This window comes from Saccopteryx leptura, chromosome 4, assembly GCF_036850995.1.
Source record: "Saccopteryx leptura isolate mSacLep1 chromosome 4, mSacLep1_pri_phased_curated, whole genome shotgun sequence".
NCBI classification, from domain to species: domain Eukaryota; kingdom Metazoa; phylum Chordata; class Mammalia; order Chiroptera; family Emballonuridae; genus Saccopteryx; species Saccopteryx leptura.
The window spans coordinates 77646283-77673022 of NC_089506.1; the positions used below are offsets into that span (position 1 = coordinate 77646283).

The window sequence follows — 26740 nt, forward strand, 5'->3', positions numbered from 1 at the left end:
TCATCACTTTCAAGTTTTAATTGTAAAACATCACTAAAGGTGATTACAAAAATATTTATTGACCAAATATAAACTTCAGCAACTTATTGAACTTCCAGGTGCTTTTTTCTGTTGTTCCTGTGTCACTAAATTGAGCCCTTGATTTTTCACATTAAGGAGGGAAAGAAAAAACGCTAAGCATGTTACTTGAAGCAATCTTTCCCCAATCGTGATCACATTGATTCTGTGCATAAAAATATGCAAGCAGCTCTTCAGTGACAGTCTTTGGTTCTGAGAGGTGTTCTGTGGACTGCTGCACTGAGGATTTGCTGTTTTCATCCAATACCTCTGTGTTGTGTGGTCTTGCTGTGAAAGTGAAAGAAATACCGGTCTTTCAGTTAAAGTAGGATTATTTAGGGATGCAACTATTATGAGAACTTTTTAAAACCTGAATGCAGGTTCTAAAAGGACTGTAAAGATAGGCTTTCTTACAAATCAATATTTAGTATCAAAAAGACTTATGTCATGGTCAACTACAATTCCATCTCATGACAAAATGGAGGAAAGGGAAAATAAAGTGAGCTCCCATATTAAATCTTAACTCTCATTTGGAGACTTAGTGCATTAATTTGATGTGTAGTCTCTCAGTTGTACTACTTTCCTCTCTAATAAAGTTACTTTTTATGTTTAGTTTTGAGACAGAATTACAGGCAAAACCTCTGACTCCTCTTTGGCAACCCCTACTCCTACTTCCCTTCAGTTTTAAGGAACTGATTTCAAGTATCTATTCCAAAGTATGGCTAACTCTCCCTCTCCAACCTCTTTTATACTTATAGCAGAAGAGTTGGGAAAACAGTGTTTCCATTTAAAAAGCACCTCCTGCCTGACCAGGTGGTGGCGCAGTGGACAGAGCGTCAGACTAGGAAGTGGAGGACCCAGGTTCCAGACCCCGAGGTCGCCAGCTTGAGTGCGGGCTCATCTGGTCTGAGCAAAGCTCACCAGCTTGGACCCAAGGTCACTGGCTTGAGCAAGGGGTTACTCGGTCTGCTGAAGGCCCACGGTCAAAGCACATATGAGAAAGCAATCAATGAACAACTAAGGTGTCGCAACGAAAAACTGATGATTGATGCTTCTCATCTCTCCGTTCCTGTCTGTCTGTCCCTGTCTATCCCTCTCTCTGACTCTCCCTCTGTCTCTGTAAAAAATTTTAAAAAAATAAATAAAAAATAAAAAAGCACCTCCTGCTGTGAAATGTCCAGAAGAATGAGGTATAAACATAATAGTTAACAAAATCTTAAGCAAAATGGAGGGGAAAATAGACCAAAAAAAGTCACATTTAGTAAACACTCATAACCTACAACCACATCAAACTTTGTTTTTTCCATACCTTTGTATTAAAAACGAGGTTTGGTCTCAACTTCCAAGGTTTGTGCATCACTTTCTTTGCAGTAACTTTCTGCCCCAACTGTATCCATGATGTTGCTTCCACAGTTCTGGGTATTATAGCCGCTATCCATCTGATAGGAACGAGGGGGAAACACACTAAGGATAACACTGCAAATTAATTCACTTATCCACAAAATTTATTTTGATGAGCTTTTATGGTTAAATAAGTAAACTTACCTAAAATATTTATAAAATGTACTTTATATACACATAAATGATTTATGTAATATATAAAGGTGAATCATTATACTATCATTCACAAATGAACAATACAATGTAATATTTAATAGTCATCATATTGAATGAAATTTAAAATATATAAACATAAAAGGTAGTTCTACATAGAACTGAGTCTTTACTATCTTGTAATTTTTCTTAGAATCAGTCAACAAGCTACCAAAAACCTGCTTTCCTGTTACTTTGTGGTTTCACTCAGTAGATGAAAGTGAGAATTACAATCAACTTCACCTTCCAACTAATTTACCAAGCTTGTCTCTAAGTGGCTTGGTTGCATCTCTAAATACAGCCAACCTTTATGAGTATTCAAAGTTGTACATATTTTTTAAAAGGTGGGCTACATTACACTTACACCCATTGCTGAAACCTTACCTTCATAATATCACATATATAATGACTCCAGATGTTCAATTTTTAATTGAAATTGTAGCATTCTAGCCTTGCCTGTGGTGGCCCAGTAGGTAAAGCACTGACCTGGAATGCTGAGGTTGCCGGTTCGAAACCCTGGGCTTGTCTAGGCAGGGCACATAAAAGCAGCAACTACTATGAGTTGATGCTTTCCGCTGCTATCCCCCCCCTCTTCTTGCTCTAAAATCAATAAAATCTTATATATATAAAAAGAAATTCTAGCCTTCTAGGATACAGTGCTACAGACCAAAGATCAAGAGAAAACATGGGATTGTAGTAAACTTCAGTTTTGGAACATATATTTATTGAGTGCCTAAAAGTGCCGGGCTGGCCCTGGCCAGGTAGCTCAGTTGGTTAGAATGTCTTCCCCATATGCCAAGGTTGTGGGTTCAGCCAGGGTCAGGGCACATATGAAAATCAACCAAGGAATGTGTAAGTAAGTGAAACCACAGTTGATGTTTCTCTCCCCTTCTCCCTCTAAAATCAGTAATAAAAACATTCCAGGCCCATATGGCACTCGTATCAGACCACTTATTTTCTCCTCACTACAACCCTATTAACTTCACAGATGAGGAAAGTAAAGCTCAGAAAGGTTAACTTTCACAATGTCAGGCAGAATGACGTAACCAAGATGTGAGGCTCCCAAGTCCCTGTCCATTACACACACTGCATTTACCTGCATAGTGCTAAGCATCAAACAACACAAAACCCCACAAGGACTCACCTTGCAATTAAGCCTTTTTTTGCAAACTAGGATCAGGGTAAGGAAAAGGTGTGTAGTTCTTTCCTCATCAGAAACATTAGCTTAGAAAGCGCATTCTATCATCGTTAAGAAAAATGTTACCAGTTTTCAGGGATGGATGTGTTCACTAGAGTCACGTTCCATTTTAATTAGACTTGTGGACGAGTGAAAAAAAAAAAGTTGCGGCCCTGGCCGGTTGGCTCAGCGGTAGAGCGTTGGCCTGGCGTGCAGGAGTCCTGGGTTCGATTCCCGGCCAGGGCACACAGGAGAAGCGCCCATTTGCTTCTCCACCCCCCCCCCCCTCCTTCCTCTCTGTCTCTCTCTTCCCCTCCCGCAGCCAAGGCTCCATTGGAGCAAAGATGGCCCGGGCACTGAGGATGGCTCTGTGGCCTCTGCCTCAGGCGCTAGAATGGCTCTGGATGCAACAGAGCGACGCCCCAGAGGGGCAGAACATCGCTCCCTGGTGGGCATGCCGGGTGGATCCCGGTCAGGCGCATGCGGGAGTCTGTCTGACTGCCTCCACATTTCCAGCTTCGGAAAAAAAAAAAAAAAAAAGTTGCATCACATCCCAGGAGAAACACCCTCTTCTGCAATCATTCAGCAGCTACTTGGTCAAAATGTAATTATAAGATTGCCTCCAGACAATCTGCCAATAACTTCCTTTTATTATTCACCGGTGCCGAACAACTGGCTTACCTAACTCAAACTAAATACATAACTGAATATATCAAGGGAAAAGTTAATAGCACAGTGGAGAGAGCAAGTAAGGCATATCAGAGTTTGTCCCACTTGTAGGAAGAAAAGGATCAATGGGCACCCGATCAGATTGTGGCTGACCACTGGCTCTCATCTAGAATTCTAATGTCAATGCCTACTGTGACTAATGTTCATGCTCTTCCAGTGGGACTGGCAGCTTTTAAATGGTATCTCTACTGCCAGTCATCCTCCTGTTGTTACTACGTTAATTTTTCTCTCCCATAAATCAGATGTGGTTTTCTAAAACCATGCAAGGTTCACAACTGACCATAGCTGTGGCTTCCATGCATTCCCTGAAATCTGGCCTCAGCACTCTAGCCCTGTCCTCACCGCTCACCTTCAAGTCTGCCACTCATGCTCCTACCTTTCAGAAAGAACTCGGTCTCTCATTACTTTCTGAAAACCAACACTGTTAGTTTGCTCACATTAACTCTGATCTCAGTGATCATTATTATCCTATACTCCCGATTATTATACCCATTTTTTAAATAAGAGGGAACAAGCTCAAAGAAGTTACTTTCCAGAATTTATATAAAACAGCTAGGAAAGAAACAAGCCCATGTTCTTGAATGCCATGCGAGCCACACCACCCCCAGCTACAAACACCTGAGAATCCTACCAGAGCTCTGGATTCTATCCCATCTTGCACGTTTCACTCCCTCACATATTAAATGAACCGCCGTGTTACAGGTGACATCTATTGCATCTGCTGTAAATTATGAGGATTAGATAGATTCTGACTTGGTCTGGTCTCTGGTACTTGAAAAGGACACATAACTGATACCTATTAGTAATAATTATCCTGCCAATTCCTAGTTTTCTTTGTTCTTTTTTCCTTTTACATCTTTCTTTTTAATTTAAATATGCAAGTTTCTTCCATCTAAAGTAAAAACAAAATGAAACTACAAAATGATCTTGAACTTTAATGTTCTCCCCTTGCTATCATGAATCTAAGGTCTTCAGAGACTTCTCTACGTATATTTTTTCATTTACCTGCCTTCCCTTTACCTCCCACTTTGAGGTTGCTCACTCACCAAGTTTTGTTATTGATCCAGAAGCCATTTTTTAAGCCCAATGGCCCTTGCTTTTATTTTGAAGGCACAGGCATACCCCAGAAATACTGCAGTATGGTTTTGGACCACCACAAGAGTATTGCAATAAAGCGAGTTGTCATCTTTTGGCTGATGGAAGGTCTTGCCTTCTAAAAAACACAGTATCTGTGCAGCACAATACAATGAGGTATGTCTGCTAAGTACTTTTCCTTCTTAGTATACCTCACGCTATTCTGCTTTCCTAGGGTCTCCCTCTCGCCTCTGTCCAGGCCTCAGTCCCTTCCAGGGATTCAGCTCCCTTTATCCACTCCCTCAATATTTCCTCAGGATTCCAAACCTTGGCCTACTGTTCTCACTTTATACATCCTTCTGGTTGAATTTATGCCCTCATTTGGCTCTTATTCCACAAATACTTAATGAGTAGCTATTACATACCAAGCTTTCTTTCTTTTTTTAAATAACTTCTGGGATAAACAAAAACACATGATTACTGGGTTGGAAAGAATACAAAATGTCCATGGAATTAGGAAAGCACATAATGAGACCTAGCATGGCTGGTGGAACCAGGGAAGTCTGCTTGGATAATGTGACCATTAATTGTGAATTAAAAAAGAATCAGGAGTTAAGTATGTAATGTGAAATAAAAAGGAGTTTACACTGTGTGCAAAGGGTCTTTGACAAGAGGAACATGGTTATTGAAAACTCTGAAAGCCACTGTGACTGAAACAAAGCGAATGGGGGAACGGAGAGAATGGAGGAACGGAGAGAATGGGGGAACAGAGAGAATGGGGGAACGGAGAGAATGGGGGAACGGAGAGAATGGGGGAACGGAGAGAATGGAGGAACGGAGAGAATGGGGGAACGGAGAGAATGGAGGAAACAAATGAGGCTGGACAGGAAGGCAAAGGTCAGACCACACAATGCTTTGCCAGCCATGCTATAGATTTTTAAGTTATTACCAAAATAAAACAAAAACCTCTCTCTCTTCCCCTCCGGCAGCCAAGTTGGCCCTGGGCACTAAGGATGGATCCATGGCCTCGCCTCAGGGGCTGAAATAGCTTGGTTGCCGAGCAACAAAGCAGCAGCCCCAGATGAGCAGAGCATCGCCCTATAGAGAGCTTGCTGGGTAGATCCCGGTTGGGGTACATGGGGAAGTCTGTCTCTCTGCCTCCCTGCCTCCCACTTAATAATAAAAAAAATAAATACTATCAAGGAAAACCCAAAATTACTGTATTCTCAGAACAAAAATGCTATACAGGAAACTGGAATTCCTTGGCACTAACTCCATACACGAGAGATGAACTCTGAGAAGGTGCCTGACACCTGCAGTCTGTAAAAACGGAGCTGCTTGATTTCTGCTCTCTTCTTTTCCTACTCCGAATAAATACCAGTTAATGTGAATATTAACTATATATCATGAGTCCAAATCACAAGAACTAACCCTCTTGATATCACCTAGTATTGATATTTTTTTTAAAAATTATACAATGCTATATTTATTGTCTTCACACATTTCCTTTCTTACCATAACTTTAGAAAAGAAAGGCTAGAGAACACCAATGGACCAAGTACAGGACTGTAGACTATTAACATACTTTACCTGAGTGTTACTGCTTTCACAAGGAATGACACTGCTTTCTGCAAGAGGTGACATACACATATGAGAAGTTTCAATACTGAAGGCGATCCCACTCACGGAATCAGTCATGGGTGAACTCCCATTATCCACTGGCTCCTTAATCCAAGTGTTCTCATCTGCTGTCTCTGCTGGATCGACCATATCCACAGTGTTATTATTCTCCTTCTCGCTTTCGACATCCTGCAGCAGGGCCAGGACTTGCGCAGCACTGGACTGATTCTGTGTAATGGACATGGAAGTCACGACTAAATGTGAGCCATGTGGAGAAGCATCACTCTGCAACTGCTGCAGGTGGACTCCAACAGTGTCCACGGCGGGGAATGAGCCATCTGAGGAAGGAGTGTTCACTTTATCTTCTTCATCTTCACTGTGAGCCTCAAGGGTAAAAGGCATTTGAATCAGTGAGGTCCGATACTGAGTACCACCTCTAAACATCTCAAGTCTCATAGGAGACCAATTTTTAATTGGTGAGCAGCCATCTATATAAGGACTTCTGGTACACGGATTACTGATTCCATTAGAATTTATTTGAGATGAAGCATCAGGAGAAGTAAACTTCCTTTGTTCTAAAAGATTAGGAGAAAAAATAAAATCATAAAATCATAATAATGGAAAAGCCATTCCTAAATGGTGATCATGTTACATGGCAGAAAAAAATAGATGTCTATTAACAGTTCTGCTGTTTACTGGAAATTTTGTTAAAAACAAAAGCACATGGGTTACATCCATATCTTGGTTATTATAAATAATGGTGCAATAAACACAGGGTACATTGTTTTGAATTCGTGGTTTGGATTTCTTCAGATATATACTGAGAAGTGGAATTGCTGAGTCATAGGCAGTTCCATTTATAATTTTTTGAAAAAGCTCCATACTGTTTTCTACAGTGGCTACACCTATCTGCATGCCCACTAGGAGTGCAGGAGGGTTCCCTCTTCACATCTTTATCAACACTTGCCTTTTTTGTAAATTTATTGATGACAGACATTCTGAAAGGTATAAAGTGATATCTCATTGTGGTTTTAATGTGATATTTGGTGATGTTGACTTTTTCATATGTCTATTGGCCATCTTTATGTCCTCTTTGGAGAAGTATCTACTCAGGTCCTATGTCCATCTTTTAACTGGATAAAAACATCTTTTTGGTGTTGAGTTGTATGAGTTCTTTATAAAATTTGAACATTAACCCCTTATTGGATGTATCATTGGTGAATATCTTCTCCCATTCAGTAAGCTGTCTTTTCGTTTTGTTATTTACAATAGCCAAGATATGGAAGCAAATCAACTGCCCAACAACAGACAAGAGAATAAAAAAGCTGTCATATGTAATATAAATGGAATATTACTTGGCCACAAAAAAGAATGAAATCTCATCAATTGCAACAGCATGGATGGACCGAGGGTATTATGCTAACTGAAATAAGTCAGAAAACGACAAATACCATATGATCTCACTTATATGTGGAATATAAGAACAGTATGAATGAACAAACAGAACAGAAACAGACTTGCATATACAAAGAACAGAGTGATGGTTGCCAGAGGGGACAGAGGCTGTACATATGGGTGGAAAAGGTGAAGAGATTGAGAAGTACAGATCGATAGTTACAAAACAGTCACGGGGATGTCAAGTATAGCATAGGGAGTATAGTCAATAATGTAATTACTGTGTATAGTGCCAGGTAGGTATTGGACACATCAGTGGGAATACTTGGTAAAGTATATGATTGTTTAACCACTATGCTGTATACCTGAAGCAAATAATAAAATAATATTGAACGTAAACTACAATTAAAAAAAAAAAACCCAAAAGTACAAGTCAATGTGTCTCAATAAGTAAGATGAGGTTCTTCAAAAATAATTCCTATGGCATCTTCTCTTTTGAAATTAAACAAAATACTCCATGAGAATTGTTTCCTCACAAGCATATTTTTACCATAACCATACTGTTCATATACAAAGAAGAAAATGGAGAAATCAGGTGACAGCTACAAATTAATAGCTGTACCTGACAAATGAAATACAACAGCCTCTCTTGTCCAGTTTTGCTTTCTCTGCTGTCAGTCATCTATGGTTAACTGAGGTCCAAAAACATTAAATGGGAAGTCGCACTGAAGTAATAATCCCTTTCCCCCAAATAAATGACCTATCAACATTCAGAAAGGATTCAATGTCAAAGAATTAAAAAATCAAAGATAAAAAATAAAGCAATAAGAGACCTTTTTGTAATGTGCAAAATTAACAAACTTCAAAAAGAATGATAATACCAGTGTTTCTGGATGGAGAAAAAGTGATTTTCTTATACACTAATTAACAACAATGTCAACTGGTACAACCTTTTATGTGACAAATTTATGAGGCTTTAAAGATATTCATCCCTTTGGCCCAATGATTCCACTTCTGAGAATTTCATCAAGGATATAAATATGTTGTGCACAACATAATATATATACAAGGATAATCATTAGTTATATGATTTTTAAAAAATAGAAATAATTTAAATGTTTACCAACGATTGAAAACAACTAAAACATCCATGAAATGGCATATTACATAGTGGTGCAAATTCATGGTTTCAGACAATAATAAATGACTGACCTATGAAAATACTCATAGATAGGCCCTGGCCGGTTGGCTCAGTGGTAGAGCATCAGCCTGGCGTGCAGGGGACCCGGGTTCGATTCCCGGCCAGGGCACACAGGAGAGGTGCCCATTTGCTTCTCCACACCCCCCCCCCTTCCTCTCTGTCTCTTTCTTCCCCTCCTGCAGCCAAGGCTCCATTGGAGCAAAGATGGCCCGGGCGCTCGGGATGGCTCCTTGGCCTCTGCCCCAGGCGCTAGAGTGGCTCTGGTTGCGGCAGAGTGACGCCCCGGAGGGGCAGAGCATCGCCCCCTGGTGGGCAGAGCGTTGCCCCTGGTGGGCGTGCCGGGTGGATCCCGGTCGGGCGCATGCGGGAGTCTGTCTATCTCTCCCCGTTTCCAGCTTCAGAAGAAAAGAAAAAAAAAGAAAAAAAAAAAAAGAAAATACTCATAATAAAATGCTTTGTAAAGCAGGAGAGACCTCTGTGTGTGTGTGTGTGTGTGTGTATGAGTGTGTAACTCTCCATGTATGTGGAGACAGACACACATGCAAGCACATAAAGACTGATAAAAATATGCCATTTCCAGTTTTCCAATTTTCTTTACCATGAATAGGATTTTTTTTTTTTTTTTTTTACTTTGCATTTCGAGCTTTAATCAAAGTGTCTCCATAACCGCCTTTAATTCAGCAAATGCTGGCTTTGTTGCCAGCCCTCCTTCCATGATGCTTCCACTGGGGTCAGAAATGACTTCAGCAGCACCAACAGAGAGGGGCAGGTCTAGGGGAGCCACTGGCTAGTCTGCTAGCAGATGGACACAGCTCCAAGGTCCTTGGTGAGGACGAGAGGAACAGTGAAGTCCAAGAGTTCGAGGGACACCTTGCCTCTGCATCTGGACTCGCAGGCCATTAGCAATCAGCTTTGGAGCCCATTCTTCATTGATAAAAACTGGGCTAAAGGGCTGTGTGACACTGTGGCCCAGAGGACGTGGACCACTTTTTCAGCGAGTGTGCTGAGAACGCCGGGCCGTCCAGTGTTCCTTGAAGATGCAAAACCAGAACAGGGGTGACACCTATTTCCAGGACGTGGAGAGGCGGTCCCACGGTAAGCAGGGTAAAATCCCGAACACCTCAAAGCTCGAATAGGATTTATTTTTATTGTGAATAATTTTTTTAAAATGCTATAATTTTTCTGAGAAATTGATGTACTGCAGAGAAATATGTAAACTTCCACATGCTATATTTGCTTTAAAAACTTTACTCAAACATGTTTACAAAACATGAATATCCAATTACCAAAGTTGGAACCTACAGGTCAGAAGTAAAACCAAACCATACTCAAACCCACTTATTTCTAAAACCGCCATCTTTGATTCCTTTTATAAGAGTGTTTGATATAAACACTGCTAATCAAATTACTTGTATTTAACACTAGAGTAGAACTTTGCCAAGAATCTGTTTTGGGACCCTGGCCGGTTGTCTCAGTGGTAGAGCATTGGCCTGGCGTGCAGGAATCCCGGGTTCGATTCCCGGCCAGGGCACACAGGAGAAGCGCCCATCTGCTTCTCCACTCCTCCCCCTCTCCTTCCTCTCTGTCTCTCTCTTCCCCTCCCGCAGCCAAGGCTCCATTGGAGCAAAGTTGGCCCGGGTGCTGAGGATAGTTCTATGGCCTCTGCCTCAGGCGCTAGAATGGCTCTGGTCTCAACAGAGCATCACCCCCTGGTGGGCATGCTGGGTGGATCCCGGTTGGGCACAAGCGGGAGTCTGACTGCCTCCTCGTTTCCAACTTCAGAAAAATACAAAAAAAAAAAGAATCTGTTTTTGAAGGTAAATGGATCTTTTTGTAAAAAAAAGTTTCTAAATTTTAAAAGGTTAGTGGTCATTTAGAGCTCTATAGTTGAACATGCTAACAAGAGCCTTTATTAACAAAAATTGATAATATAAAAGTTTAAATTAGCTATTATATTATGAGACATACCTGAGAGCGGTGTCTTTCCTATTTGAAGCCCAATGGGTGAGAAAGTGGGTGAAGAAATAGGTGAAGGACTGGTTAAACTTCCCAAACTGTATTTTTTTGCACTACCCTGAATAGGGCTAGAAGAAAACTGCCCCTATGAGAAAAATAAATAAATAAAATTATATCTCTTCCTCTACTGTGATATACCATATGCTCTTTATCTTCATCATCAAAACACATTTATAAAGTAGCTCATATAAACTTTGGTCATTCCTGAAAGAAAAGATGCCAAAAGTTTTGTTTTTTGTTTTTTTGTTTGCTTTTTTGTTTTTTTTTTTAGATTTTATTTATTCATTTTAGAGAGAGAGAGAGACAAAGAGAGGAGGGAGGGAGGAGCAGAAAGGATCAACTCCCATATGTGCCTTGACCAGGGAAGCCCAGGGTTTTGAACCAGCGACCTCAGTGTTCCAGGTTGATGCTTTTACCCACTGTGCCACCACAGGTCAGGCAAGATGCCAAAAGTTAAGGCATCTTATAACAAGGACAGTTAAGAAAATTGTTACAAAAATTTTGAAACAAATATTAATATGTTAGTCAAAATAAAATACAAATGCACTGGTTTTAAATTAAACCACTATAGTTCATACTAAACAGCTGTTTATGAAAATTTTTAATTAAATAACTCCACTAATGCCAATCCAGTTGTGTTACACTCAAAATCTTACATAAGTGATAAATAATTTACACTGAAATTCCTTGAGACGCAAGATAAATTTGGTTATCCTGTATACCAAAAATGCAAAATTAGAAAAGTCTGACCAAAAACATTCCTAATGACATGTAAACTAGTATAATACTTATGAAATATAAAACCCAAAAGGCAACCATATTTCTCAAGACCATCCAAGTATATCGATAGCAAGCGAATCAGCCACTTTTTAATGCACTTCTTACCGAACTTGGTGTCTGCACAGGGCTCCTACACCGTACAGGAGAGATATCTATTGAATAAAAAACCTCAAGTGATGTGTGAGCACTACTGTGAAGACTTCTGGGAGAAGCTGGAGGTAAGGACTCAGAGATACTTCCACTGCCATCTAAAAACAGCTTTCTTCTCAGGGAGGAAGAACTGAGGTTTCCAGGAGATTGATCTGCAAATTCTTCAGCTCGAAAATAGTCACCTACATTTAATGTTAACAAAATAAAAGGCAGAGCCAGTCATTTTGAAGAGCAATTAGACTTCAGTTATCTGATATTTTAAAAACTATCAATTACTATATGTTTGAATTGTTTCATAAAAACAGGGCAGCCTGACCAGGCGTGGTGCAGTGGATAAAGCATTGGACTGGGACACAAGAGGACCCAGGTTCGAGACCCTGTGATCGCCAGCTTGAGCGTGGGCTCATCTGGTTTGAACAAGGTTTACCAGCTTAATTAAGCTCAAGGTTGCTGGCTCAAACAAAGGGAAAGGGTCACTCGCTCTGCTGTAGCCCCCTGGTCAAGGCACATACGAGAAAGCAATCAATGAACAACTGAAGTACCACAATGAAAAATTGATGCTTCTCATCTCCCTTCCTGTCTGTCCCTATCTATCCCTCTTTCTGACTCTCTCTCTCTGTAAAAAACAAAAACAAAAACAAAAAAACAGGGCAAAATTAATGGTGTATGCAATTATGCAATGTTTAAAATCTAAAATTATTCCTTCTCTTCTGAGTGCTTCAATTATTAGTATAAATGATACCAATAAGATGTGTCCATAAATAGTTTATGTCTATAGTGGGGTTCACTATGATAAAAAAGGCTAATTCAGGCCAGGTGTGTGTGTGTGTGTGTGTGTGTGTGTGTGTGTGTATGTGTGTGTGTGTGTGTGTGTGTGTGTGTGTGTGTGTGTGTGTGTGTGTGTGTGTGTGTATGTGTGTGTGTATAAAAGAGAAATTTCAAAATTGTTTCCCCACTTCTTTAGAAAAAGCCACTGGCACATATTTCCATTTACAAAAAACCATCAAAACAAAACCTTTTAAGTTATCAAAGGTTTAAAGAGGTACAACACTTACCTAATATATTTTCTAAATTAAAATCCACAGGAAGAGACAGCAATGTCTGACAAGCAACTGGACAAGCAGATAAAAAAGTACAAAAATGAATAAATCAATGCAAGCATATTACATGCAATCTATCATGTGCTTCACAATCAATCATTTCCCCATGATGTTCCAGCCAAAATGAATTATTTCATTTATGTATTCTTTTATATAACATGTCACCTTCCTATATGTGGTTTCCTGGTTTCCCATATTTTCCAGCACTGATACAAACCTATTAATGGCTCAAGTTAACACCTGGTTGTTCTGCTGGCATTTGAATAAAAATATAAACAAGCATATATTTGGGGATAACTTTTCCAATATTAACAAATTAAAAAGAAAAACTATTTCTATCCAGAAATAAATTCCTATGCTTTGAATAACAACAACAACAAAATTAACACAGTGGTGCTATTTCTAAAACATGGCTGGATATATCTATTCTAATTTTTTCTAAAAAATATAAGTCAGCTCTTATACAGATCACTCATAAAAAGTAAACAGTTTTATTGCAAGGTTAAGTGTCATCACATGAACTAAATTTAAAATTAAATATACTGAACATACTTCTTTGCAGAAGGTATTAATACTCACCATTGCTTTTCTCAGAATGGTCAGTCAGCTTTCTTCTAATTGGAGATTCATTATTTATGTAAATACCTATAAAACATTTTAAGTGAAAAAAATCTTAGATTTTATATTCTCTATTTACTTTAGGATTACTTTTTCCAAAGGAAAAAAAACCAAACTAACTTTTTTTTAGATTTTAATAATGTCTGCATATGTAAGTATTTAATTTGGCATATTTCTGTTATGTTTATCTTTAATTTTGAGGGAGCACAAGATGAAACTTGAGGGATTATGATTCTACAGCAGAGAAGAGGCACCAATACTTTTTAAGGAAAGAATGGGTGCTCTCCATGCCTTCCTTTTTTTTTTTTTTTTTTACAGAGGCAGAGATAGACAGAGACAGACAGACAGGAATGGAGAGAGATGAGAAGCATCAATCATCAGTTTCTCATTGCGCATTGCGACTTCTTAGTTGTTCATTGATTGCTTTCTCACATGTGCCTTGACCGCGGGCCTTCAGCAGACCGAGCAACCCCTTGCTGGAGCCAGCGACCTTGGGTCCAAGCTGGTGAGCTCTTTGCTCAAGCCAGATGAGCCCGCGCTCAAGCTGGCGACCTTGAGGTCTCGAACCTGGGTCCTTCCGCATCCCAGTCCGACGCTCTATCCACTGCGCCACCACCTGGTCAGGCTCTCCATGCCTTCTTAACAGGCTGGAACACATGCTATTCATCCTCAGTCAGGTCCTCTGTTCTTCATGGTTTTGAAAAATGGGTTCAGATAAACTGTCTGAATTAAAATGCAAGATCATTTTGAAAAATTCTAAAATTTGATAATAAAATCATGCTCAGTTTTTTTCACAGCAGGAATCAACATTATGGCTGCAAATAATTTTTTTTTAAAATGGAAAGTTAATGAGTAAATATTAAGCTTCATAACTTGAAAATCACCAGGTAAAAAAAACTAAAATATACAATGACAAAAATGACTAAGATGAGCAAAATAAAAAAGCAAGGAAACAAAAAAATCCCACAGAAAGCTTAAAATACAATAATAAAGCCCAGTAAGCTACTATACCTACATAAGTAAATGGGTGTAGGAGTAAGTGGGTGAGGTGGGTGAATGAGTTAAAGTCCATTAAATTATATCAAAATGGGTAAAAAAGAAAATTCTGGATTCAAATGCCTTCTCTGTGTAGACAGCATGACCTTCTATAAGGCAAATGTAAAGAAGGCACTCCATGGCCGTTAACACTGTAATGACCTTGGTCTTCAGGCTAGAATCCAAATACCTTAGACATAAAATGTGAATAGTGTGACTAAATCTAGAATTTTAATTTAAATATGTCTAATTTTAAAGAGCCACATTTGGCTATTGGCTACCATGTGTCAAGAACTGTGAAAGGTCTGGGATTTTATCCTACTGGCACGATGACAGGTTAACATGTCAATGCTCCACAGATGCTGGAGGCAAGGAGGCTTCGGGGTCAAGACACAGAACTTCACTATTCCTAGCACAGCAGGCAGCAGAAACTTCATGTTCCCATCAGTTCCCTTTGCCCCTCAGTCCTCAGGAGGTGACATTAAACAGCCCCAGTGGATGTGGCACATGCAGTGGATTTTCATCACAGCTGAGAAACTCTAAACTTGGGAAATCCTATTCTTTCTTTCTCAATTACGTAGACATTCAGTATTATATTAGTTTCAGGTGTGCAGCACAGTGGGTAGACATTTACATAGCTTATGAAGTGATCTGATAAGTCTAGTACCCCTCTGATACAACACAGAGTTATTACAATACTATTGACTATATTCCTTTACATCCCAGTGACGATTTCGTAACTGCTAACTTGTGGGAAATCCCATTCTTTTATAATTAAGCAAACCTGCTCCAGGGGAAGATAGAACCCTACCCTCTGCTCTGGAGGGACTCATTATCTCTGTCTTTCAAGGATGTTCATAATACAAACATCCTTGAAAAGAGAGTGTGGAAAGAAAACCTATCTGTACCATTCCTCACTTGATGTGTAAAACTGTGAGACCGTGGAGAACTGTCTCCCAGCACCATACTGAACAGCACGCTCCGGAGCCCACCCTACTAACTGCTGCACTCAGGCATCACGGCTGGATTACATTAGCACATCGAAGAGGCTGTCTATTTTCACCATCTTCTTGATTCTGTATCACTTTAACTAAAACGGGATACATGACATGTAAAGTTATTTTATTTTAAAAAGTCACCCAAAAAAGGTTTATTCATCTCTTCAAAAATAAGAAATAAAAGAATTTTGGGGAGAGAATGAATTCTATGAAAATGTCAACTTGGACACAGAATTTTAGAGCTGGGAGAGATGTTAACAGGCAACCATGTAGTTCAACCCATTTGACAAATAGAAAACCGAAGGCTAACGAGACTGAATAATTTGCTCAAGTCACCCTTCCTGGTTTACAGTAACAGGAGGTCTACATCCATTACTACAGTTTGTAACGGCTAAGGGTACAGACTCTAAACTGAGAAGATTGAGTTTTAAATCCAAGTTCTACCACATTTATCATATTGTCATCCTGAAACAAGTGCTCAAACCTTTCTAAAACTAGGTTTTCTCACCTATAAGATGGGGCCAATAATAGCACCTACCTCAGAGAGGCTGTTGGAAGGAATTATGAAAGCACATCAACGTCCCAGCACACAGACAGTGCGCAACCCATTTTACCCTTTGTTGTGTTTTGGTAAAGGATAGAACCAATGTTCTTTTATACATAGATCACAATCAATGTACGCTGCATAGAAGAGCGGGCAATTCCACTGAAATGAGGGATGCATACATACAGAGTAATATTTGAATATGCTCACAACCCGAAGGGCAGTGAGAGCAAATATAAGACAACCACTTCCTGGATGTAAAAAAATTTAAAGATTACTGGCTTGCCCTTCAATTTCCTTATTAATTTTGCAGATAGTCAGCTGTATTACACTGTCCCAGAGGTCAAGTGTCCATCCTTCCACTACCTTTATAAAAAATCAATAAATCAGCAAAAAGCAAAGCAATTTAAAGATTTCATTTAAAATATTAACTTTCAAAATCACTGCAAAAATCTTTAACAACTCAGCTTTATGTTCAATACCCACTACTTCTGCACCTATGGACCCTCTATAACTGTCACTTCACTACATGTTGCTTTCCATTCACTGATTTCTATAATTTTATGATTTTTATTCATATGATGTTTAGTGCACTCACATTTGCTGGAATGATACTCTGAAAGCTGTTTCCCTTCATGATCAGTCCAAGGAGAGGGTACGATGACATCCTTAGTGAAAAACTAGTAAGATTAAAGTCACACAATTAGCCTTAAATTCCCCCCCAAATATAAAAGATACCTCTGTCATTTTCAAATAACCATCAAAATATTACATACTGACTTAATAGTTATAATTAAAAATTTTAGTACTTAAAAGCACAAATGACTGAAGGGAAAAAAATGGAAGAAATTTAAAGTATATATAAAAAGAAATCTTTAATTAATTTATTTATTCATTTTTAGAGAGGAGAGAAAGAGAGGGGAGAGGGGAGAGGAGCAGGAAGTATCAACTCCCATATTGCCTTGACCAGGCAAGCCCAGGGTTTTGAATCTCCAACCTCAGTGTTCCAGGTCAACGCTCCATCCACTGCGTCACCATAGATCAGGTGAAGAGAAATCATAATACTGCCTATCAACCACTGAAATTTGAAACTTGCTTATTAAGCTAAATATGCACCATTTAAACTAAACACAGAGAAAGGATTTTTAATTTCTTCCCAAATGTTTTCTGGGGGAAATAACAAAAGGGAGGATGTAGAAGGAGTGAAAGGAAATAAGATACACACGAGTGAGCTAGCATGAGCAGTGTGCTGCAGCCGGCTCACACTGGCCCTCAGGATCTGATTATTACCCTTTCAGGAATTTTGTGCAAAGCTAGTATTAAAAATAAGTTGCAAGCAAACCTGAATCAGAGAAACGTACATTTGAAACCTATATGATCTTATTAACCAATGTCACACCCATACATTTAATTAAAAATATATGAATTTTGGATATTTGTAAGGTAAATTCAGAGGTTTGTCATGTTTTCTCCCTAAAAGAAAATCAAGTTAAAACAAAACAAAAATATATAAACTTACAATTAAATAAACTATATTAAAAATAAAGATAATAAATACTCAAAACCATCACTTGCTAGTTATTTTACTACATTGCCAACATCTCTGTTTAAGGCTATGCCCTTTGAACTCAGGGCAGCACACCTCCATATAAATGGTGTAACACTGCACTTCTTTTCCCAGTCAGTGATGTAACGTTAGTGACCTGAGGTTGGCCACAGTTGGAGTATTTGCATCATAAATAGCAGCAATCTCTAAAGCTCAAGCTCTTCCCACAACCTGATGGCCAGTTGTTATGCCAGCACACCAGTAGCCAAACTCTCAAATGGAGAGAGAGCATTTGGCTGCGTCTTTCCTCTTTCATTCTAGAGATAAAATTAAGCCTAATACTGTATTCTTCCTTTCCCTCTCCATTATTTTGGGGGCAACTCAAAACATTCTCTTTATATTTTACTACACCTATAACAAAGAACAAATTTCCTTGACTAAACTACCTCTGAATGTATGAGGAAAATGGGCCCGGGGGCAGAAATTCTGATATAGGTAATTCCCAGAAAAGAATATTAAGGACCCCCCAAATTATGATGCCATACATAAGTTCACTCAAAATGAAAGATAGACAAATCCATATAACAAGATATAATTTCAAAGAAGTTAAGAGTAGCACATATAAAAAGGTTGATAATAACTAGTATTGCATATATGAGAAAACAGTAATTTTCATAACATAGTTGCGGTAAAAATTCGCACAACCTTTTGGGAGGGTAAAATGGCAAAATTTATCAAAGCTGAAAATGCAAAGCCTCTGATTTAGCAAGTTCATTTCAATTACATAAAGATATATGCACAAGGCTGTTCATTAAAGCATTATTTCTATAGAAAAACAATGAGCACAACCTAAATATCCGTAGGGGCTGGGTTAGGTTATAATACAGTCATACAATGGAATACTATGGTATTATTAAAATCAGTAGGTACTGATAATCAAAAATGTCTAAGAAAAATTATTAAGCAAAGAAAAGTAAGACAAACAGTATGAGAATGATAATCCTATATGTGTAAAATAATAAAGGACGTAACATTAATCTGAAAGTACAAATGTTAGTCGTTACTTTTAGAAAGTGGGATGGGGGTACACGAAGCTCCTTGTTTCCATCTGATATTTTTTATTTGCAGTTTGAATTTTTTTGTTTTTACTACGTATGTGTATTTATTCTATTTTCAAATAACCATCAAATTTTTTTGATGAATTTTTTTGAAAAATTCTTTTAATACATTGACCCTAATCTTTATGCTGCCTTCATTTTCTTTTTCTTTTTCTCTTTTTTTTTTTTTTTTTTAATGAGACAGGAAAGGAGAGAAATGAGAAGCATGAACTCGTAGTGGCGGCACTTTAGCTGTTCACTGATTGCTTCTCATACATGCCTTGACAGGAGGTGCGGGGGGGGGGGGGGGGCTCATGTCAGTGACCTTGGGCTCAAGCCAGAGACCATAGGATCATTTCTATGATCCCACACTCAAGCTAGCGACATTGTGCTCAAGTTGGTGAGCCTATGCTCAAGCCTGCAACCTTGGGGTTTTGAACCTGGGACCTCAGTGTCCCAGGTCAACGCTCTATCCACTGAGCCACCACCAGTCAGGCTGACTTAATTTTCTTGAGTGTTCTGCTGAATTTCTTTTGAAACCTGAGGAATCTAAAAAAAATGATATTTTCCAAAATGGGAGTTTGAGAATGAATATTCAACTGAAGAGAAATCAAGTGATTGGATCAGAATGAACATTTGAATTACTAGGTAGATTAAGAAGTAAAGTTTGAAGTAAAGCATAGAAAATTATTTTTAAGGAAATAGGCTGTATAATTAATATAACACTGACACTGGAAAAATAAGTGCAGAAGTGGCCTGACCTGCACTTCTGGGGTTGAAGTCTTTGGGGCAGAGAAGAACCAGGTATAGCTAAGGAAGAGGTGGGCAGAGTTGGCTAGTGAGGGAAAAAGGAAAATAAATGTTGCTATGCTGTCAAGACTTTGAGGAAACAACTATTGTAGATAGATAAGGCTTACTTGAGCTCTAAGGAGTTCAGCACTGACAGAAGCAAAAGTGAAAAACTCAGCTTATTATTTTTATTTTAAAAAACTATTTGTAACACACCTTTTCTATTTATTAGTAAGACATTTTACTTCATGAAATATATTGTCTTAACCTAAGTATTAACCACAACAAAAGATAAAACCATTCCCAATGCCAATCTAGATTTTCAAGGTCTAAAACTATTCAACTTCCTCTACATATACTCCAACTTGAAACAGAAGTTTGTTCTAATCAGTATTCGGAAGGCACAAACTGTGTTAGACCCTGAGAATGAAAAGGTGAATGAAACACAACACAGGCCACAAAAAGAATTCAGTCTAGGAGAGAAAAGCACTAAATCGATCATCACAATAGTAGATAATTACAAGAGGCACTGAAACAGCTGAAAAACACTGGTCTTATGGGAGCACAGAGGACACGCATACAGCTGGGGACGGGAAGGTTGGTGGTGTGGAGCTAGCACAGCAAAGGAATGGAAGGAAGTCTTCCTAAAAGAGATGACATGCATGAGAAATTGATGCTTAACTAGTTTAATGATCAGTAACAGTTTTAAGTTACCTCTTCAATGGCTTTTTGTCTTTTGTCTTCCACATCTTTATCTATTCTATACAAAGATAAAGAAGAAAAATAACCAGGCCATTACTTCAGCTGATTGAACATTTAAAATCATAACCTTTCAAAGAAATAATTTCAAAACTGGCAAATGTTAAGGTCATTTAAAAAAAGAAAAAATTGGAATCTTACCACATTTAGTTAATGATGTTATTTAGATTTTCAGCATTGTGCTGTTAGGTTTAACTCCTTTTCTTTTAAAAGGCTTACATTGATAATAATTTAAAAGTTGGTATTAACAACATAATGGAAGTTGAATAGACTTTATCCTTTAATTACAACAAATTAATAAAATATCTCATTCCGCAGAAATCTAAAAATTTTCCAAATTAATTTTCTTCAATTATAGCAAGTTTATCATAGTCATAATTTTACAATTAACTCTAACTCTAAAATAGAAACTATCACCCTTGGATAGTTGAGTAAATAGGCAAAATTATTAATTATGAAATAAAATATCAATAAAAAATTTTGTCCAAATGACTTTTTTTCACTTTGATACAATATGCAATTATAGTAACACAAATTTATCAGCTGTGAGATTTAATATAAAATGTTGGGTCTCAAGCACAAGGCACATATTTGCCAAAGGACTCAGCAGTTAGCCTTGTAGGACCACTTCTTTAATCTGTTCCAAGAAAAAGCATTTGCTTTTTGTCAATAAATTAAAACAACACTTTTTTTCTCAATTTTTTAATGTATATATCTGCTTGTGACTTAACAAAGTTATATAATAATGTACACATTTCAGAAACTAAAATCAAGTAGATTTTCAAATAAGGGATTTATGAAAAAGACTTCAATGATAATCCCCATACCTCAGTTTGAACAGCGATTTTTGAGGATAGCTTAGTTCTCTTCATCTCATCAAGAACATAAACAGGTCACAATGAGACTACATAATAATAATAATAATAATAATAATAATAATAGCCTATTGTATTAGCAAACTCTGATCTAGCATTATCTCATTCAGAAACCTTTTGCTGCTTTGTTAGAGGAACTTTAAGGACCTGAATTATTCAGGTAACTGCTGCAAGCAGTGAAAATCAGTTTGGCTAAATATTGTAGGACCAGATTATGGAAGGTTTTAAAAAGTCACATAGAGTACAGTATCCTGACATTATGTGTGTATTACAGTACACTGGCATGATGCATATAGGTTACAGGTATGCCTGAATGGAGTCTTGGAAGAGAAGGGATTCCAGATTGTTACTCTCCTGTATGGAAGGTAAGGAGTATTGAAAGCTGAGGAGTCAGCTTTGTGTGACTGAATTCTAATTGTGTGACAGATACTATTGTGTATGGACAGACTCATTTGTTTATACCAGTATGCCTTATAGTTATTTTTTTAACTGTAACATGGCATGAAAAAGGTGGGAAGTTGGATTAGACAGGAAAAGATATCGAAAGTCATTGAAAAGAATGAATCAACCTTTTTAAAGGTATGCTTACTAACCTTGGTAGATGCCATAACCATTCACTGAATATATTAGTAAATTACATTAAAATTAAGTCTTTTCCCATTCTTTACCCCTCTCCTATACCTACTGATGTACATCCAGATTCATAAACCTACCTAGATAATACATAGTTTATTAGTAAGTATAGAAATGTGCCACCAACTTTAATATTGTTGACTCTAGAAGGTAGGAATATGGCCGTGGCCTGAAGGCTCAGTGGTAGAGTGTCCACCCAGCATGTGGATGTCCTGGGTTTGATTCCCGGTCAGGGCACACAGGACAAGCAACCATCTACTTCTCCGTTTCTCCACCCCTCCCTCTCTCACTTTACTCTCTTTCTCTCTCCTCCTGCAGCCATGGCTCAACTGGAGCGAGTTGGCCCCAGCACTGAGAATGGCTCCATGGCCTCCACCTCAGGCGCTAAGAGTTCGTTTGCTGAGCAACAGAGCAACACCCCAGATGGGCAAAGCATCGCCCCCTAGTGGGCTTGCAGGGTGGATTCTGGTCTGGGAGCATGCAGAGTCTCTCTGCCTCTGCTCTTCTCACTAAATAACCCATTCCCCAAAAAACAATAGTAATAATAATAAAAGGCAGGAATAATATCCCATACTCCTTCACTGTTCCTCACAGTGTCTCAAAGTTCAATAAAGGAATCTCTTGACTTGATAGATAACAGTTTTCCATGGTTGAATATATAAAGAGAAGAGGCAAAATAAAGCAGTTTGCATGAAATTAAAAACGTTAGTCTTGTTTCTGCCTCTGCTTTTACATATTCTTTTCACTCTCTCTTTCAAAGGCATTTAGATTTAAGTTAAAATCCTTTTATGCTCATTTCCCATTCTATTCCTTTTCTACAATACTTTGGATAGACATTAATTAATTAAGAATGAATGGTCATCAAGTTACCAAGCCAAGAGTAGAAGGAGTAGAAAAGCCATACAAATATTTGCAAAAGCATCTCAATACATGTACACCTTTGTGTGACTGAATTCTAAAGGAAAAAGGATGACTATTATTTTGGACTAACAACACATGTATCTTAGGACCAAAAATTAAAAACTGGTTATACCAGTATTCAATTTCTTCAAAAAAAAAAAAAAAATGAAACTGACAACAAAAGTCCCTCAAATTATTAATGAAACTGTTATCTGTAATTCATAATTAAAGATTATTTCAATTTATAATAAAACACTAAGTCTACTCCACCAAAGTGTGTATTCTCATTACACAAGGCATCATCAAGCAGCACAAGTCAGAGACACACTAGTGCTTGGAAACCTACGCAATACATCGATGAAGAAGATAAGGTACTTTGATTACTAGGTTGAATTCAAGACAATATAATTCAGATGCCCAAGTGTCCTATGTCAAAGTTAAATGATGTCTATAAAAGCTCTCTGAATACCTTTCCATTCCATGTGTCCTAACTTTGTAAGGGGATTTTCAGGCTTCCCTAAATGCATATGACAATGAAACAGCACTTTGCTTTATACCACAAAAATAAAACAGCACAATAATTCATTGGCAGAAGCCAGAATCATGTAGAAAGGTACAAATTTCAAAATGTCCTTCTCTTTTCCAAGTGCTGATGAGGCAGAGTTGTCCCAGAAGTAGGAGAGGAAGAAGGTTATCCCTAAAAGAAAAAAACTCCTACCCAGATTTGGATTTGTTAGCAGAGGAATCTTTCCGGATGTAGTTTTCTGAATTCACTTTTTTTTTTTAATAAAGATTTTATTGATTTTAGAGAGAGGAGAGAGACGAGAGAAAGAGGCAGAGGGAAGCACAGTAGTTGCTTCCTGTATGTGCCTTGACCACAAGCCCAAGGTTTTGAACCAGTGACCTCAGCGTTCTAGGTCAACGCTTTATCCACTATGCCACCACAGGTCAGGCTGAATTCACTCTTCATTTAGACAAGTTAAAACTGCATCATACTCCCTGATATGTTTTACATATAAAAATAATCAACTCCAGAATTTTCTTCTCTCTTAACATGAGAATATGTTATTATACTTCAGTGCAAGAAGGGAAAACTTACCGTGAGTGACTTAAGTATAAAGCTTGACGATGAATGTCTTCTGGGTCTATTTCTACAGGATTTATTACAGCAAGTTGATCAACAGACCATCTGAATTTCCCTGGAGTCTTAATAAAAGAAAGTGAGCTTATGAATAAAAGCAAACTAAAATAGTTCATCAAAATGCTAACCAATGCCAACTTCAAAAACAATGTGGTTAGAATATAAAAAGATCTTATACCTTATATTTTTTAATTTGATTTCATAATCAAATTAAGTGGCAAGTGGTAATCAAATCACACTAAAGTCAACTGACTTGACTGTATCTCTTTTAAAATATCCAATCTTCCCTCTGGGTAATTTTTTAGAAGTATATAATAATAGGAAAACCAACTAGAGCATTAATAGTATAGAAATTCCACATTTAACACTTTTCAATGATGCCCAAGTAAAAATCTCTTAGTTACCCAAAATTTCTTACTTTCAATAAGAATGAACAGAAATTACTGTCCTCACTATAAAAGTACCCGCCAAAGCTTGAGCACAGGGTCTCTGGCTTGAGCGAGGGATCATCAAATGATCTCAAGGTTGCTGGCTTGGAAGCTCAAGGTCACTGGCTCAGCTTGAGCCCCTAGTCAAGGCACGTAGGAGAAGCAATTAATAAACAACTAACGTGAACAGAGCTATGAGTTGATGCTTCTCATCTCTCTCCTCCCACCTTTTCTCCCTTTCTGTCTCTTTCTTAAAAAAAAAAAAAAAATGAGGTCAGATTAACGACTCAGTATAAACTGTAAAACTAACTAGTGCATACCCACTTCAAGCTAATATGAATGTGTAGCACAATAAATAGCCACCCAAATGGCAGTTTTCTAGATAATTTACTATATTTAAAGTCAGACTTCAAAGCAGTTCTCCAGGGTAGCCAATAACAGTAAAAGTAAGTTAAAGTGATGAGGCCTTCCCTAATCTCCAGAAGAGCGGTTCCCCTTTCATATCACCCTGTGTTTAACCACTAGTCGTAGCAGGTATCATAGTCCTTCAAAGTTGCTATTTTAGTTGTGTCAATCCCATTATGCAATCTGCAAGCTATATATGGTTAACAAAACCCAAAGAATATTAGCATTTTATGAAAATTACATGAAATTCAAGTTTCAGTGCCCATAAATAAAGCTTTTTTGGAGCAGCCCTGTTTATATGTTTACATATTGCTTATGGTTGCTTTTGTGTTACAAGCCACAGGTGAGAGTTGTAATAGCAGCGAGATGAACAGCAAAACCTAAAATATTTACTGTCTGGTACTTGATGGCAAAGTTTGCTGAACCCTGCATTAGACTATAAACTAACTCCTTAAGAGTTCATCTAATGACCTTGACTTACTCATGGCGTAACCTCTCTGCCTAGCACTGTATCTGACATGTAGCAGCATTCAAATAATGTTTACCGAATAAATGAGAATGGATAATTAGATGACATAGATCCTTCTCTAATATGGTATTGGTAGATACAGCACCAACTATAGACACAACAATTGCAGAAAGCTAACGTGTTATCTATTACATAAAAAAAAGAGAGAAATGCTAACTAAAAAAAATCTTCTAAATTATTTTTAGCTCAACCAGTAGATAATAATAGACAATTTAAAAAGCACATTCCAAGTAATATATGCTTTATTATAAATTTCACCTTACCTTGTAAAGAGTGGTATTTATAATTAAAATTATTTGTAAACACTAGTCAAGAATAACTTACTGGTAATTTTGATGATTTAAAGACAGAAGGACTGGAGACAGTTTGTTCATGGAGATTAGAATAATCATTAGGACTTTCAAAAGGGTTTAAAACAGGGATCCTTCCTGGAGTTTCTGGTGTTATTTGCATTTTGGGTTCTCGGACATCTCCCATATCACAGAGGAAAAAAAACTAAAAAAGAGTTCAGATATATATGATAAAACTACAAAGTTCCATAGACCTTCATTTTTGACAATTCAAATGTATTCAACAGACATTTCACAAAAATTAACTCTAAACCTAACGCTGTTTGGAGCTTTTTAATATAGTTTCCAAAAAAGCATTACATACATTTTTCTCAAGTGATCTTCCAGATAACCTCGAAAACTAAGGAAGTAGGGTATTATTAGTGATATCGTTTTGTAGAGTTAACAAGCTCAAAGAACTTAACCCAATATGAATGACGAGTTCAGGTCTACTTTCGAGACAACTGAACGTTACAATAGGCACAAACCTTCCAAACTAGAGGACTCGGACCTATAGCTTCTAATTCATTACATAGCCTCTAAACACATTGAACATCCTTCGGATATCCCCGGAATTCCCTTCAAGCTGCAGTTACTAAACAATTATTTACAGCAAGCATGAGAGGATGCAGCCTGTGCACGCGTGCCTTTCTGCCAAGTTAGTGCCGTCCAAGTTTGACTAATTAGGGACAGGAGATTAAACGCCTTTCGTTGCCTCTCCTCCAACATCCTCATTTCGCCAAGAACCCCAGGGGTAGGAAGAGAAACTGCTTTACTTCTTGTCAAAGGGAGGCACAATTAGAGAAAAAGAAGAATCCACTTCTTGAAAGGCTGAAGTGCAGCTGGCTTCCTTAGGTGAGAAGCAGAGGAGGACACTCACGCTGGTATCACCTCCACGCGATGCTATCACTCTTTCTTGGTGTCCCTCCCTTGACACCTAATCACTCACTGTTCCCATCCATACTAGGTCTAGTAGCAGCCAAGCGGGTCGGAAGCCGGAAAAGCGAGATCGCCAATTTGAGACACGCGAAAAGGCAGGAACTATAAAGAACGTACCTAATGGTGGGTACAAAAAGGATGTCCCCCAAATGTGACTCCAGAGTTCCCGAAGGGTCAAGCCTGCTCCCACAACAGGTTCAGACTCTTTAACTCCCCGCTTCCGCTCTGTATTAGACCAACCAGAGCACGGGGTTGGTGGGCGATGGGCCAATCGCATCGCACC

The 26740-nt window shown here is 38.1% G+C and overlaps 1 protein-coding gene across 2 annotated transcripts; it reads right to left on the bottom strand.

Annotated features, from left to right (window-relative positions):
- Positions 1 to 34: 34 nt before the first annotated feature.
- Positions 35 to 26730, bottom strand: BORA (BORA aurora kinase A activator). Of its 2 annotated transcripts, none has more exons than XM_066380787.1 (12): positions 25514 to 25681; positions 23786 to 23892; positions 20234 to 20279; positions 16686 to 16767; positions 13472 to 13537; positions 12848 to 12904; positions 11748 to 11974; positions 10815 to 10947; positions 6221 to 6825; positions 1382 to 1496; positions 563 to 582; positions 35 to 345 (listed from the first exon to the last, which is right to left on the bottom strand). In XM_066380787.1, exons 1-12 carry the CDS (start codon positions 25664 to 25666, stop codon positions 76 to 78), a joined length of 1881 nt encoding a protein of 626 aa, XP_066236884.1. In that variant the 5' UTR covers positions 25667 to 25681; the 3' UTR covers positions 35 to 75. The 2 variants fall into 2 exon arrangements, with proteins under 2 accessions (XP_066236884.1, XP_066236883.1); XM_066380786.1 differs by lacking the exon at positions 563 to 582 and adding an exon at positions 26575 to 26730 and having other exon boundaries at positions 220 to 345; positions 1367 to 1496; positions 25514 to 25684.
- Positions 26731 to 26740: the final 10 nt, after the last annotated feature.